Source organism: Pipistrellus kuhlii, unplaced genomic scaffold, assembly GCF_014108245.1.
Source record: "Pipistrellus kuhlii isolate mPipKuh1 unplaced genomic scaffold, mPipKuh1.p scaffold_m20_p_10, whole genome shotgun sequence".
In the NCBI taxonomy this organism is placed as follows: Eukaryota; Metazoa; Chordata; class Mammalia; order Chiroptera; family Vespertilionidae; genus Pipistrellus; species Pipistrellus kuhlii.
Window position 1 is genome coordinate 53,628,075 of NW_023425405.1, and position 17,112 is coordinate 53,645,186.

The 17,112-nt window shown below is 34.1% G+C and overlaps 1 protein-coding gene across 2 annotated transcripts in view; it reads left to right on the plus strand.

Annotated features, from left to right (window-relative positions):
- Window positions 1-17,112, plus strand: part of SUGCT (succinyl-CoA:glutarate-CoA transferase) — a 432,199-nt gene that overhangs the window by 159,244 nt on the left and 255,843 nt on the right. For both annotated transcript variants that reach the window (XM_036424491.2, XM_045578608.1), the window contains exon 12: window positions 982-1,084. In XM_036424491.2, coding sequence (XP_036280384.1) covers window positions 982-1,084 — 103 coding nt within the window. The remainder of the gene's footprint in view (window positions 1-981; window positions 1,085-17,112) is intronic.

The following is a 17,112-nucleotide window of genomic DNA, read 5'->3' on the forward strand; positions in this document are numbered from 1 at the left end:
TAATTCAAAGTTTTTTTTCTTTCTTTGTATCTACTAGAAGACAATCAGAAAACTGTCCTCAAAGTTTTTATGGTGTTTTTACACTTTTTCTATAGTGGAAGAAGTCCACTTCTCTAATATAATTTTCCATAGAATCTGTAGATCTGAGATGAATTGTAGCTATGTATAAGAGAGTTGAGTAGAAGTCTTTGAATACCAAACATTTCTACTCTATTTGCACTAGTGAAGTAATTTACTTGCTGCCAGTAATCTACCTTAGCTAATGCTTTTAATGCTTTTCACCTTGATTGTTACTTTAAAAATAATTTGATATTTTAACAATTAGCAATTCTAAAGTTTTTCATATACTGTATATAAACTTTGAATGTTTTTGAGGATCCAAGAGTCTGCTCTGTCTTAAAAGAGAAGAAATATAAAACAGTAAATTTCATTAATGAATTAGGTTCCCTTTCCTCCCTTATAGAGAAAATGAAGATAATCAAATAAGCATTTATACCTATGAACTTCAGTTTTAAGTTATACTAAAAACAAAACAAAGGTAAAGGACTTTAATGAATTCATTTGGATAACCTGAGATATCAGTCTTTATAAGTAATGTATAACTTTGTTCTGATTAGTAAGTCACAATATGGACAAATAATTAAGATTATTTTTAGTAATGGCTATTAAGTCTGATGCACTTGGAATATAATGGTGATGAAACATGTTTTAAAACAACCACATTAGTTTATTTTTTGTTTAGAGGAGTAATATAGTATATCAATGTCTATGCCTGAGACCTATTACTTTGCCCAATAATATGATATTCTCAAAATGATAGCCACAGGCCACCTCCTCCACACCCTAACAGGGATTGAGCCTGAAATTCAGGCCTGTGCCCTAACTGGGAATCAAACGATGATCTTCTGGTTTATAGGTTGATGCTCTGAACGGACACCTTCTTTAGAGTATAAAAATGCATCTTTTTTGGTTTCTTTCTAGGTTTGAAGAAGAAATGACCAGCAAGTGGTTACATCTCTTTGAAGGCAGTAAAGTCCCCTATGGCCCAATAAACAATATGAAGAATGTATTTGAAGAACCTCAGGTTTGATTTTTGAAGTTTTTATTACACCATGATTAAAACAAAAATTTGCTTTTGTTTTCTATCCAGATTGATTCATATAAATATAAATTAGTCATTAGTCTTACACTTTAATCATATAACTTGATATTTTATTGTTATGTTAAACTATGGGTATGAAATAGAAAGAATTAGAATTTAAAATGAGCTGTCTACAATCATACTTTTATGTTTACCAGATTGAACATATTTCTTCAGCCGGCACTACATAAAATTTCCAAGGTCAGGGCATTTTTCCCTTGAAAAATAGAAATATAGACCACTGAGATGTTGGGGTCAGACATTAAGAAAACATCCTCTGTAAAAAGAAATATGAGAACTTTCACAGTTACAGCCTATTTCTCATAATATGGGTCTCTTAAAGTGTACAAAGCAAGGCATAGTTAATTCTGCAAATGAGAGGCTTTTATATGCTTTGATTAATGTGTGTTATTCATGAAGAATAAATTGTACTTGAATAGAGATTTGTGCTCTACCTTGATACAGGCTCCTTAGTGGGGCCAAGGAAAAAGGGTCAACTGAAAAACAACACAGTTCTTCCATAATATTGTTTAAATAGTTAATTTTTAGATAGTGTCAAAATAATGTTTTTATTTTAATAATATCATGGCAAGCAATTTATAATTTCTGAGATTCATATATTAATCCCCAAAGCTAGAACTCCATTTCTCTGGGAAGGTTTCACTGTGATTATTTTTACACCTTATCAGTTTTCAAAGTTTTGAATTTCTAGATTTTAAAAAATTCTTTTGATTTATATAGTGGCAGATATTCTTTGAAATGCATTGTTGAAAATGGAATACACTTTTTAAGCTAAGAGAACTTAGTTGAAAACTGACCTAACCCTTTACTTTGATACCGTTATCTTACACACACACACACACACACACACACACACACACACATATATATATATATAAAAGAAAATGTAATGATTTAATTCAATGTTTACAATATTTACTGAAGAAAAAAAGTGAATGAATTTAGGCATTCTGTTCTGTGCTATTTTCAGCCAAGACTGTGAATACGGCAAAGCTTTGTCTATAATAAAATAACGAATGGTCAATAAGTATTTGAAATGAAAGAGCCCACTGGGTACTCACTGAGTTTATGGGAAAGGGTCCCCACCACATCAGCAGATTAATTCCTTGTGATTCCTTGTGGTGAGGTAACGGTGCACACACTCTGAAAGTGGTAGACCAGACATCCCATCTTCTTACTTCATAACCTTGAATAAAAGGCAAATCTTTGGCTTTACGCTGTTCTGAGGGGAGGAGGGGAGGGAAGGAAAGAGGAAGCGGGGGAAGATGGTTGGTTTTTATTGTCACTTTTCTGCTTAAAACTGATTCAAAGCTGTGTAGAGCTTTACATTTAAACTCATTTGGAGAGTATATTTCTCCAGAGATAATTCCTGAGAGTTTTTCAGCAGTTTTGTTGCTCCACTTGTATTTAATCAGGGGTAAAGTAATTAAAGAAAAGAATGTTACCATAAAAAAAAATCATCAGATATAGTCTACCATTACCTATTTTTAAGGCTTTGTTGAAAAAGGATACACCCATCACCTTAAAATTGTTCATTTTATGGGCTGGTTCAAATTGAATATAGGATAATTAGAATTTTCATTCTCAATTTTCCCTTGTAGTTAAGTTTAATTATTTCAACTTTTTGACCTGTAAGAAATTTCTATTATTGGTCTATGGTATGTTTACAGTACTAAGCTCATTTCCTAAATGGAGAAGGTTGAAATTATCTAAGCCAGGATACCAAGTTTTCCTTCTTCCCCCAAAGGCTCTGAAAACTGCCTTCTTACATACCAAAAAATAAATTCTATTGCTACAATCCTAACCTCAAAAATTCTTAATCACACTGATTGTTGTTAATAATTTTATTCTAGTTGCAAAATTAGAGTTGGTCTCTTATACATACCGTATTTTCCAGCGTATAAGACGACCCACTAATTTTATAGTTAAAACATAGGTTTAGGCCTATATTCGCTGTATAAGACTACCCCCCACTTCCAAGGCAACACCAGTTCTTTTTTAAATTAAATTTTTAATGAATGACCCCCGATTTTCGGTTGACTTTTTTTCGTTTCAAAAGTCGTTTATATGTCAGAAAATACGATAATTTTATTATTCTATGGAATTTAAATGCTAAATTGTGTGTATAAAATTTATCTGTATTTTTAATAAGACTAGAGAGTAATGTAGTATTATTACATTTAAAAAATAATGAAAGGCAACTGTGACAATTGTTAAGTAGGACTTTTTTGCATAAGAGGCAAGGGCATTGTCCTTCCCCTGTGCTTAGAGATATTTGGCTCAGTTAGAAACAAGTGCATATGATTTTGAATTTTGAAGGAATGTAGACTGTGAAAAAAAAATCAGTGTTTTTCTTAATTTGCGTAAAATAACTGATTTTACACACATTTAATCAGGGCATCTAAAAGTAACTATTTTGATAGTTTATTCAAGAAACTTTTATTGTTGTTAATGTACCACACTCAAGATATTTAGTATGAATTTGGTAATTTTCTTCCTTTCTGAAAAATAAATGCAAAATGGACTTCACTAGCAAGTCCTTGATAAATATCTGTTGATGCATGCATCAGCAAATGAATGAGTTGATTCTCTGCAAAGTATAGATTTTTCGGAATGATCCAGGGACTGACAAGCTCTATCTATGGGCTTGCTGAAAAGCCTTTGGTTGAAAAGCTCAGGGACTAAGCATAACCTAATGGTTGAGACCATGGAGTTCAAGTTGATGGGCAGTTTTATAAACTTCTACGCTTCTGCTTCCTCTGCTGGAAAGTGGTGAAACGGGACCTCTCCTTGATTGTTGGAAATGGCAAATGAGATCCTGTTGGGTAAGGACACATAGAAGGGACTGCCAGGTGTAAATGCTCAGGGAACGGTAGGAGCTCTGGTTTTGATGGCGCCATTTGTGGTTATCTTTTTTTGTTAAAAAACACATTCTTTTACTTACTTTCATTGATGGGTAGAGGAACACTCAGTGTACCTGTGGAGATGGAGATCATTTGCTTCAAATTGAGCTCTAACTAATATCCTTAAAAAAGGAAAAGAAAAGCATCAGCACACTCTATGCCAAGAAGTTCTCAACCACTCACTTTCTGATGATTGAAAATCCTTTTATTTCTCACTTTCCGTGAAAGTATAATTTCCGTTTAAGGTGTCCTCCCTTGCTTTCCCCCTGATGAGCTGTGGAGGTTCTTGGCCCTGGGTGCCTGGAGCTGGCCGCTTCTGTTCAGATGGGGGCGGCAGTGCCGGTGCCTGGGGCCCAGCTCTCCGTGGGTGCGGTGCCAACACAGCTGCCGCTCCCACTGAAAACTGACTTGGGTGAAGTACAAGGCCTGGAACATGTGCAGAACATGAGACTTTGATGAGGTGAAAGGGGGTATGTTTAACCAAACACACACACACACACACACACACACACACACATGCACACACACACACACACACACACAGAGATATATACACACACACAGATACACACACCCAGACACACGCACAAAGGTTTTGAAGCATCACCAAGTAGGAGAGCGTTTTCTGTGGCTGTACTTAACAAATGAACCATTTACATTTCGTTTGTGGTTTACATTTTCATCTTGGTAGACAACAAAAATTCACTGGATGGTAGAAACTATTTTTAACCTAAATAATTTCATTATTGTGTAGTGTTTGGAGAAATCTTTTTTTTTTTTTTTTTTTTTTTTTACTACTTTACCTAAACAGCAGATGAGTTTTCTTTCTTTGATAGGTACAAGGTTCTCTACCTTCTCTCTCTGATTATATGCCACAGAACTTTGCACAGTTAAAAGGATGCTACAGGGTCCACTGATGAGTTAATCAGGAATACTATGGGGGTGGGGAGTTGGTCTATATTTACTGATAATTTTTTATCCAAAACCTTTTTATTATTGGTAGTGTTTTTGTCCCTAAATGATAAATTGTAGAAAATTATTTGCATTATAGAAGTATTAGAGGCCTGGTGCATGAAATTTGTGCATGGGGCGAGGAGTCCCTCAGTCTAACCTGTAACCTCTCACAATCTGGGACCCCTTAGGGGATGTCCAATTGCTGGGATTGGTCCTAAACCGGCAGTCAGACATCCCCCTCACAATCAGGGACCTCTGGCTCCTAATCACTCACCTGCCTGCCTGCCTGATTATGCTTAGCCACTCTGCCTACCTGCCTCATTGCCCCTAACCACTTGCCTACCTGCTTGCCTCATTGCCCCTAACCTCCTCTGCCTGCCTGCCAAATCACCCCTAACTGCTCACCTGCCTGATCGCCCCTAACCACCTCTGCCCACCTGCCTGATCATTTCTAACCACTCGCCTGCCTGCCTGATCATCCCTAACCATTTTGCCTTCCTGTCTGATTGCCCAACCATCCTGCCTGCCTGCCTTCCTAATTGCTCCTAACCGCCTCTGCCTTGGCCCCTGCCGCCCTGTCTTCATCTGGAAGGACATCTGGAATGATGTCCAGAAGGTCATTTGGCTGTCCGGTCTAATTAGCATATTATGCTTTTATTATTATAGATAATATAGATTATCTGCATACAGATTTTAATAGTTGTTTTTCCAAGTGCTTTCTTAAAATATTTTTTTAATCAGGCCAAGATTGTGTAGTACATTAAAGGAATTCTTAAAAAGCTTAAAAACTTATTAGATGACCTCAGTATGGTCCCATTTAACATACCCCTGGGAAGATGTGAATGAAATGCATTGTGGTTTGAGGTTTTCCAACCCAAATAAACTTAAAAAGAAAATGCAGCTTTTAATAGAAACTATTCAAATTCCTGCAAAAATAGGTATGGATTTCACCACTGAAAGGGTTTTAAAGCTTCATTATCAACCATGAGAATCTAAAGAGAATGTGTTATCTTGCTTTCTGTATTTTGCTTAAGACTGCATGTTTGGCGATTCTATCTAGTGTATTACTGTCTTTCAATGAACTGTTCAATTAATATGTATATATATATTTATTTAATATATCCATGACTAAACCTCTGATTCACATTGTTTCTTCTCGATGCTGTGACCTCTGGTTGGACAAACGGTGTCACAAAACGGGTGTTACTTAACAGAGCCTTCCTCTTTGTACCACACACGTTGAACACATCAGGTGTAAGACATCACCCTGAAGCATCACTTCTGAGAACTATTGGGAGGGAAATATCAGAACTGAAACATCACAGCTGGCCCTGATCTTAACGAGTGCCAAACACCTGCAGGCTCTAAAAGGATACCAAAACAAAACCCCACCCTGTGGCAGCACGCCATCCCCTAACAACCCTTCCTCAGCTTTGCATCACCATCGGAATTCATTTAACATTTTCTACAGAAATCTTACTCTTCCTGTCCCAGAAGGCCATGACAATTTCTTTAGCAAATCTTTTGTATGGATAAATATGTCATAGAAACAAACAGAGGGAAGTATTGAAATATTTGATAGCTTAAAATTATCTCTTCTTTTCACAAAATCATTTGTGGAAATCTGTGAAGTTGGAGGTTTTATTAATCTCTAGGCTAGCTCATATCCCCTAAGTGATTTTTGTTTTAGCACATTTTGGCAAAATATCCGAGCATCTGGGGGAAAAAAATATCCTTCAATATATGTGCTTTAGGCACCCCTATTAAGCTTTTCCTAACACACACACACACACACACACACACACACACACCCCTGATGTGTTTTAAAGATTACCATTTCATTGACATTAGTTGATATTTACTAAAATGCAGTTGCATAGCCCTGGGACAGTTATAAGCAAAATCGTATCCTTGTCTCTGTGCTGCTGGGAAATGCATACATGCAGTGCACTCTCTGCAATGTAAAGCAGTGGATTAAGACCTGAGGTAAAACAGTATCTGAAAGTAATTTATAGTAGACAAAGGAGACGCAAAATAAGTTTCATGTTTATCTCTGAATACACATGCTGCATTTTAGATGATGAACAAACTCAAATACATTACATATGTCTGTTTTATAATACCTGGGTATAGACTTCAGTGATTAAATGAAAAATTGAAAGTTTATGCTTCAATTTTATGTTAAAATACAAGGTAGTAGGCAATAATATTTAATTGTACTTTGTTGAGTTGAGAAGAATCTAAATGCAAAACACCATTGGCCCACATTGAAGGGTCATGGATTCGATTCTTGGTCAAGGGCATGTACCTGGGTGGCAGGTCGATCCCTGGCCCTTAGGCATGAGTGGGAGGCAACCAATCGATGTGTCTCTCTCATATTGATGTCCCCCCTCCTTACTCTCTTTCTTTCTATTCCTTCCTTCCACTCTCTCTAAAAGTCAATGGGAAAAATATTCTCAGATGGAAATGAACAAAAACCAACCAAACAAACAAAAAACATCTTATGTGTTACTATGTAAGAGAAAACTCATTGAAATGTCACATAAAGTTATTGTTATTCTATGTTCATTTTTTTTATATATCCAAGAAATTTGGATGTGCCAATTTCTTTGAACTGTGATCTATATACACATACATATATGTATATATATTTAGATATTTGTATATCCAACTGGAATGCCTAGAGCATTTCTTAAATGACATTGATGGAAATAAGTTTGTAGAATTTATGTTAAATTAAAAAAAATCCCTCCTTCCCTTTTCATAAAAACATTAAGGGCATGGTTCAGGACAAAAGAAACCATAATCACTTATTTGTGTTTTCATTCATTCTTCTAGTAATTGAAGAGCTACCCTATAGTGCTTTTGATGAAGTCATATATAAACTATATGGTAGAAAGGGAGAAATAATAGGCACAAACAGCATTAAATGAATTAACAAAAGCTTAACATCTAACAAAATGACTTTAAACTTACCACAGAACTATTTATCCTTTAATTTTTTAATTTTATTTATTTATTTATTTTTAAAAAATATATTTTATTGATTTTGTACAGAGAGGAAGGGAAAGAGATAGAGAATTAGAAACATCGATGAGAAAGTCATTGATCAGCTGCCTCTTGCACACCCCCTACTGGGGATATGCCTGCAACCAAGGTACATGCCCTTGACCGGAATCGAACCCGGGACCTTTCAGTCCCCAAGCTGACGCTCTATCCATTGAGCCAAACCGGTTTCGGCTATTTATCCTTTTAAATGCTTATTGGAATTACTTTACTGTACTAGTAATAAATTCCTTCTCAATGATTCAGAGGAATTTAATGGAGGGTTTCAACTTTTATTATTCACTGATTTTTTAAACTTATTTTTGATCTGGGATCATCTGAAAATTTTGTTTATTTTTTGTTCCTTTTTTATAAAGTGTTTCTTTGTATCTATTTATTTCTTTTAAGCGCAGCTTAATCATCAAACACAATACATACATTTCATATTTTTCTAACGTTTTCAAAGTATTTCAGAGTAGAGATACAAAGTATGATCATTGACTTTTCCTAAATCATGAACTTTCAAACCAAAGACCTAATATGTATTTTTATAGATAAAAAATGAAAACCAAGAAAGTGTAACCTCAGGAAAGTAAAAAATCGGATCCTCATGCCATTTTCCATAGTGGCTGTATCAGTTTCATTCCCATCGACAATACAAGGGTTTCCTTTTCTCCACATCCTCACCAGCACTTGTCTGATCTTTCTGGTAATACACATCCTGGCAGGTGTGAGGTGATATCTCATTGTGGTTTTGATTTGCATTTCCCAGGTGATTAGTGATGTCAGGACTTTTCTATGTATTTATTGACCTGGGAACATCTGAAGGGTTTTTTTGTTTTTTGTTTTTTGTTTTTTTTAAATAAATGTCTATTCAAGTTATTTGCCTATTTTTAAACTGAAATGTAGATGAAGTAATTTGAAAGTTGTTAATACAGTGGAACAATATATTGCCTTTATCATTTCTTTTGAGGAATGACATCAAAGTGTTGATTCATAAAAATGGAACAAAACTTCATACAAAATTATATTTAATATAATTTCAGTTTTGTAAAAATAAGTACAGTTTAAAAAAACAATAATTACTACCTTTTTAATTAGGAAAAATAGTTAAAATATTCTCATAGTTTACCCTAGCTGGTTTAGCTCAATGGATAGAGTCTTGGTAATCAGACTGAAGGGTCCCAGGTTCGATTTCCAGTAAGGGCACACGCCTGGGTTGCAGACTCAATTCCCAGCAGGGGGCATCCAATCAATGATTCTCTCTCATAATTGAGGTTTCTTTCTGTCTTTCCCTCTCCTTTCCTCTCTGAAATCAATAAAAAAATATACATTAAAAATATTCTCATAGCTTAAATGGTTTCTTAAGTGGAAATTTAAAATGAGTTTATTTTTGAATAGTTAAAACATGTCCTAGCATCATTTGTTGAAAAGACTATTCTTTTCCCATTGAATTTTCTTAGTACTTTATGATAAAAATCATTTGACCATTAATGTAAGTGTTAATTTTTAGAACTTTTATTACATAGGAGTGTCTTACTTTCACATTTGTATATATTTATCAAACTTTTAAATGTTGATTTTAATTTTATTTGTAAAATAAAAAAACATCCTTTGTATAATTTCAGCTTCTTCGAATTTATTTAAACTGTATTATGGCCTAACACAGGATCTATTCTGCTGAATGTTCCAGGTGTTCTTCAGAAGAATGTGTATTTTTTGGCATATTTCATAGATGCCCGTTAGGTCTTATTTGTGTATTCCATTGTTAACTCTTGAATTTCCTTGTTGATCTACTAACTGATCATAGTACCCCTTACTTAAAGTTTGGTATTGGAGCCTGCAACTACTATGTTGAATTGTGTATCTCTCCTGTCAATCAGTTTTTGCTTCATGTAGTTTGAGCTCTGTTGTTATATGCATATATGCTTATTGTTGTTATATCTTCCTGATATGATAGATTGTCCCTATTATCATCACGAAATGTTCCTTTTTGCTTCCAGTAACATTTTTTTTGTTTTAATATATATTTTTTGATATTGTATAGCTGCCCCCTTCTCTGTTATGGTTGCTGTTTGCATTGTACATCTTTTTCTATCCTTTTTAAAAATATATATATTTTATTGATTTTTTACAGAGAGGAAGGGAGAGAGATAGAGAGATAGAGAGCTAGAAACGTCGATGAGAGAGAAACATCGACCAGCTGCCTCCTGCACACCCCCTACCGGGGATGTGCCCGCAACCAAGATACATGCCCTTGACCGGAATCGAACCCGGGACCTTTCAGTCTGCAGACCGACGCTCTACCACTGAGCCAAAACGGTTTTGGCTATCCTTTTATTTTCAACCTATTTGCATGTTTGAATCTAAAGTATCTCTCTCTCTCTCTTTAGTTATTTACTTACTAGTTTTTTTTTGGGTGTGTAGTATACAACTTAGTTAATCAGAATTGACTTCACTTGTATACTGACTTAGTTACAGTGAAATATGAAAACTTGCTCCTATATAGTTCCTTTTATCAATATACTGAGTTTACAATATGTATCTATGTATATTGTAAACTCAGCAATCCACTGTTATAATTATGACTCTCTATGATATGTTATATAATATTAAGTATTTCCAGGAAGCTGATAGAGGAAATGAGATCAAGCCTATATTTATGAATTTTTTATATTAATTCTATTTATGCTGTCTTTTCTTAATTTCCTCCTATGGTTTTGAGTTATAGAACTGAGTTTCTCTGATGTCCTTTCCTTATTCCAATAGAGCTTTTTGCCTTATCTACTTCCCTGTGCTATTATTGACAAAGATAGGCCATTTCTATATGTGATAGACCCAAAAGTACACTTATATACGTATTCTTTATTGCTATAACTTTTTAAATAAGTCAAGAAAGAAGTATGCAATTATACTTTTAAAAATAATTGCCTACATTATTATTTTATTGATATTCTTTCTGTATTCTGTGTGTGGATTTGTAGTGCTTTATGGTATCATTTTCTTTCAGCCTAAAGAATTTTCTTTTCTATTCATTCAAATATAAGTCTGCTATTTAAAAAATTACCTGCTTTGGTTTATTTTTAGTTTAGCTTTATTTGTGAAAGATAGTTTTGCTGGATACAATATTTGGTAGTTTGGTAGTTTTTTACTTTCAGCATTTTGAATATGTTGCTCCACTGCCTTCTGACTTTCATGGTGTGTGATGAGAAGTTAAATATTAATTTTATTGATTAATTTTTATTTTGCTCCTTTCAGGATTTCCTCTTTGTCTTTAAACATTGAATATGGTGTGTCTGGGTATGTGTGGATCTCTTTATATTTATCCCACTTAGAGTTCCTTGAGTTTCTTGGATGTGTAGAGGAATGCTTTCATGAAATTTTCAAAGCTTTTAGCCATTTAAAAAATATTTTCATCCCTTCCTCATATACCTTTTTGGTACTCCTATTATTTGTATGTTGGTATGCTTAATAGTATCTCACATTTCTCCAAGACTGTTCATTTTTCTTCATTTTTTCCCTCTGTTATAGGCTTCCGTAATCTCTATTATCTATCTTTGAATTTTCTGGTTCTTTCAGTTCAAATATATGGCTGTGCCTCTCCAGTCAATTTTTCATTTCAGTTATTGTACTTTTAGTACAGTAACAGAATTTTCATTTGGTTCCTTTTAATAATTTGAATATTTCTATCTCTTTATTGATATTATTTCTTTGATGAGACATTGTCCTCATATCTTCTTTTAATTCTTTAAGCATGGTTTCCTTTTGTTCTTTGAATGTATTTATGATAGCTGCTTTGAAGTTCTTTTCTTCTAAGTTCACCATATGGGCCTCTTCAAAGGCAGTTTCCATTGCCAGCTTTTTCTTTCTATTTATTGGACACACTTGACTATTTCTTTGCATGTCTCATAATTTTTTGTTGATGTCTAGACAATTTAGATCTAGAAGTTGTTTAGACCCAGGGGTTGTTTCACTTGTTTTTTACTAAGTCAAACATCAGTGATTTGGCTGCATCAATTCTGTGAAGTCTATTTTTCCTGTAACGTATAGCCTCTGATGTCCCAGCTCAGATTATGTCCATTTATTTTTTTTAATCTAATTTAGGGGTCACTCTTGTCTTGGCATAAGCCACTTATTGTTCAAAGGTTGCTTTTAGCCAGTTAGATTTTTGTTCTTCATAGTAGGATGAGTGTGATTTGGAGGTTGCTATCACAGTACAGGAGCTTACTTTTCACCCCTACTTTCAGCCAGGGACTATTAGCTTGGAAATTCCCTCTAAGGAACACAATGTGGTACCTGCACACAATTGCCCAGACTTTCAGGGATAATTGTGATTTTATTTTTAAGTATAGCTTCTGAGGCATTTCGCTTGGGTCTGAATAGCTTACTATTAAGTCAATGTTTGCTCAGAGATTATTGGGCATTGGTGGTGATCCATTCAACTTCTGACCCCTCTCCCCTTTCAAGGAAATCAGGGTGTGGGATATGTCCACACTTTTCTTTGAGTGCTGTGCATTCCCTTTCTCATTCCTTGCTTCTGGCACTTTTTTTTCTGTCTGTATCTGTCTTAGTTTGTTCAGAATGCTATAACAAAAATACTATAGACTGGATGACTAATAAACAACAGCAATGTATTGGTCAAATTTCTGGAGGCTGGGAAAATCCAAGATCAAGGCACTGGCAGATTCAGTGTCTGATGAAGGCCCACTTTCTGGTTCATTGGTGGACATTTATTTTGCTCTGTCCTCTCATGGTGAAAGGGGTGAGGGACCTCTATTATAAGGGTGTAAGTTCCATTCATCAAGGCTTTGCTCACAGATTTTGGTCACTTCTCTAAGACCTCTGAATACCATCATGTTGGAAGGACCCAGTTTCAACAAATGAGAATTTGGGGGTGGAAGGGCAAAAACACACTTCTTGGTTTTCTATGTAAGTTCAGACTAGGGTTATAGCATTTTTTTAAAGGTAAATTTAATATTTATATGGTGGTTTTGAATTCTGTTCTTCCCTAATCCACTTGTTACTATTTAGTTTTGAATCCTTGAGTAACTGCTCTAGGCATTCTGTCTAGGTTCTGTAGCCACATTCAGTAGGAGATGTATAGGGTACACTTATTGCTCCAAAGTATCTGAATTCAAATGTTTCTATTTTAAAGAAAAGTTTCTTGATATTTAAAAAAAAAGTCTTCATTTTTCTTGAAGAGAAGTCTGAAATAGTTGTTAGTTGAAGTGCTCAAAAAGTTTATATATTTTATAGGTACTTATTTATGCAAATTAGAACTTTCATGTAATAAGTAATTGGAAACAAAATATAAAAATAAATTGACTTAAGAAGTTAATGAATAATGAACTATAAATTTAAAATCCTAATTTTTATATTGCTTGTGGGGTAAGCAAATGTTATATTTTGAACATTTATATAAATATATTTACACCAATACACTTTTAAATGCTTTATGTATTGGGGGTTTGTTTACTTTTTTAATTAAAATAAAGACTTTCCTGATAAAAAGGGGAAAAGTGTAAAGTGTAAATAGGGCAGTCATCTATAGAACATGAAAAATAAAATGTTAAATTTCAGGGTTCCATAATTTAAAAACAATGCTTGCAAAAAAATCAGAGGCTTCTTATATACCATTGCTTTTATTTTCTCACAACTCAAATTTATTGATTAAAATAATTCTAATTCTCCCTTTGCTGTTTTGGGGACAAGAAACCCTGAGTAGTATGATGCCTGAGCTGTTGTTGATATTTCTTCATCACAGCTGAAGTTTTGATGCCTGAGGAACACTAAGTCAGCCTCACACTCAATCAAGTGTTCAGATCTTCTCCTCACAATTGTAGTTGATCCCTTGTCAGAATTTAAATTAAAGATAATTTAAATTCATTTTTTTCTTTACCAAACAGATTTTTGCTAATTTATAAAATGTAATTAAAACGTTACCAGAATGCAGTTACTCTTGGAAATACTTCTCTACAGATTCTCATTTTTGAAAAATAGATATGTCTCATTTAACTTTTATGAAAAATGGTTAAATTTTCAAAATTGGTTTCAGATGCTCTCCAATTTCTTAGTGTTCCACTGTAGTGTCAATAATTGTTGTAAGCTCTTCTATATCATTGGGCAGTTGTTCTCAAACAGGATGTGCACTAAATTCACCTAGGAAACTTTTCCAAATCATGGATCCCAGAGCTCCAGCGTCAGGGATTTTGATTGCATAGGCCTAGAATAGATTTAGGGATATTTAGATGATTCCCCAAGAAAGGGAGTGTTGTAGCTGTGAATTAGGTCTTTATAGTTGAAAAGTTGAACTTTTACTTGGGCTTTGCCATTTAAAAAATGTTCTGATTATTAACTTGACCCTCTATAAGTTCCTTAATACCATAAAAAGATACCCTGGCAAATGGATATAACATATTCTAAATTTTTTTGGCAAGAAATATTTTGCTCTTCTTGCCAAGAAATAATTTGGTATCTGTGATTATTTATTAATCTCATGTTTGCTTTGAGCCAACCAAGTACAGTAATTCTTTCTCTCCTAGAACACCATTCTGAACATAATTGACACTCATAAAATAGATTATCAGTGAATTCTGAATCTTTAACTGTATTTTACTATGTGAAATAAATCAGGAAAAAAGGCTGCATATTATATAATTTCAGTTATAAAATATTCTAATAGAGGCAGAAATATAGTTAGAGATAGATGAGTAATTGATAGTGTTTAAGAGTGTGGGTAGAGATTGAATATAAAGGGGCAGCACAAGAGAATTTGGAGGGTGATTAATCTGTTCTATATGGTATTGTAGCAGTGAAAAGAGAACTTAGCGGAAACTGGTTTGGCTCAGTGGATAGAGCATTGACCTGCGGACTGAAAGGTTCCGGATTCGATTCCGATCAAGGGCATATACCTTGGTTGTGGGCACTTCCCCAGTGCGGGGTGTGCAAGAGGCAGCTGAATCGATGTTTCTCTCTCATCGATGTTTCTAACTCTCTCTTCCTCTCTTTAAAAAAAATAATAAAATATATTTTAAAGAAAAGAGAACTTAATTCATTTGTCAAAACCCATACAACTCTATACTGTAAAGAATATTTAAATTAAGAAAAAAATCAACCAAAATGTCAAGAAACCCCAAGATATTTGGACTGTCACAAATGAATGGTATATTACATTGAAAAAAATAGGGAAGAAAGAAACTGACCTAACTAGCTTTGGGAAATGTTTATTTTTATCAGATACGATAAGCTAAAGACACAAATTAGCACATAGAAATAATGTGTTCTAATTGGTAAACCTGTTTTTCAAATGAATTTGGGTTTGGAATTCTGAAACTACATTGCATGGAAGATGGTGCTATATTACCAATATCCTGTTTTCATTAAACATTCACCCACTAATTTAAGTCTTCACTTGTGGATTTTGTCTACAGCAATTACTACTGTGATAGTCTATGGTAATTTTCTACTTCTTTCATTCCTTCTATTATACATTTATTAATACTTCTGTAAAAAAGACTTGTTCCTTAACCCCAATTATTTGTTTAATCATTTGTTTTATCAGTATGAACAAATGGATATTTACTAGTATGTTATTTAAATTGTAATTCAAATGATATTTTTATTATTTAGATCATCTATACTAATAAAAGTCTAAATGGCCCTTGTGCAATGCCCTCACATCATCACAAGATGGCTGCCCCCATGTCACAAGATGGCTGCCACAAAAATGGCTGGCAGGAGAGCAGTTAGGTGTCAATTGGGCTGGCAGGCAGAAGCAGTTAGGGGCAATAAGGCAGGCAGGTAGGGAAGTGGTTACGAGCCAGCAGTCCCAGATTGTGAGAGGGATGTCTGACTGCTGGCGGGATTGGGCCTAAACCAGCAGTTGGTCATCCCCCGAGGGGTCCCAGATTGGAGAGGGTGCAGGCTGGGCTGAGGAACATGGCTCCCCTGACCCCCACCCCATGCATAAAATTCATGCACTGGGCCTCTAGTTATATATAATAATAACAATTCTTCTTTTTCTTCAGTAATCCTGAATTAGATCCATGTATAGAAAAAGGACATTAGTGGAAAAGTTGGTGTAATCCAAGTAAAGTTTATGGTTTAGTTAATAGCGTTGTGCTAATACTACATTCTTAGTTTTGATAAATGTACCATGGTTACATACAGGTTAAGATTAGGAGAAATAAGGTAAAGAATGCATAGAAACTCTTTGTAACTATTTTGAACTCTTCTATATGTCTTAAATTATTTTAAAATAAATAATTTAAAATGCAGTGAACACTGTAAAAGAGATGTTGCTAGATACTATAATAGATCTAAAAAGTTCTTTGAGCTAAGAATAGGAATAGGTTGAGAAAATACTGACAGCCTATGTCTGAATTAAATCTATAAAATAAATGGACAGAACAGTAAGTAGATTTTAAAAGTATTGTAATGGGGTCAATTTATAAAAGATAAGACAGGCGATTGATAAGTTTTATTAGCTCATAGAAAACAAATAAAGCTTAATTTGCATAATAATTCAAGAGGATTTTCTTTATAACATTGCCGTGACATTCCATGAATTAGAATAATTTAGGAAAGTATCCAATGAACTTCAACTTTGTTGAAAAACTAATTCAACTACTCATCTATTCTAGGTATTGAGTGTGAGTAAATGACAAGTCATCAATAGCATGTGACTCTGTTATTCTATATGATGCTTTGGAGTTTGGACTATTATTAAATAGAGGAAGCTGAATAGATTCTAATTTTAAAGTTTAGAATACTATAAGAGATTGCCTTAATTATTACAGACAGAAAAAAAATAAAAAAGAGATAATATGGAATTTTTCTACTGAACTAGAAGAAAAAAGAAAAGTCAAAATAAGTGTTGACACCCAATTTAGCCAGTTTCCTAGACATGTGGAATAAAAACAAAATACTAAAATATTCAATATTTACAATATCCTTATAATGCTAAACTATCCATAATTTTCAACATTGAATTCAGCAAAGTAGCAGAAATTGTGACAACATGGATGGACCTGGGGAGTATTATGTTGA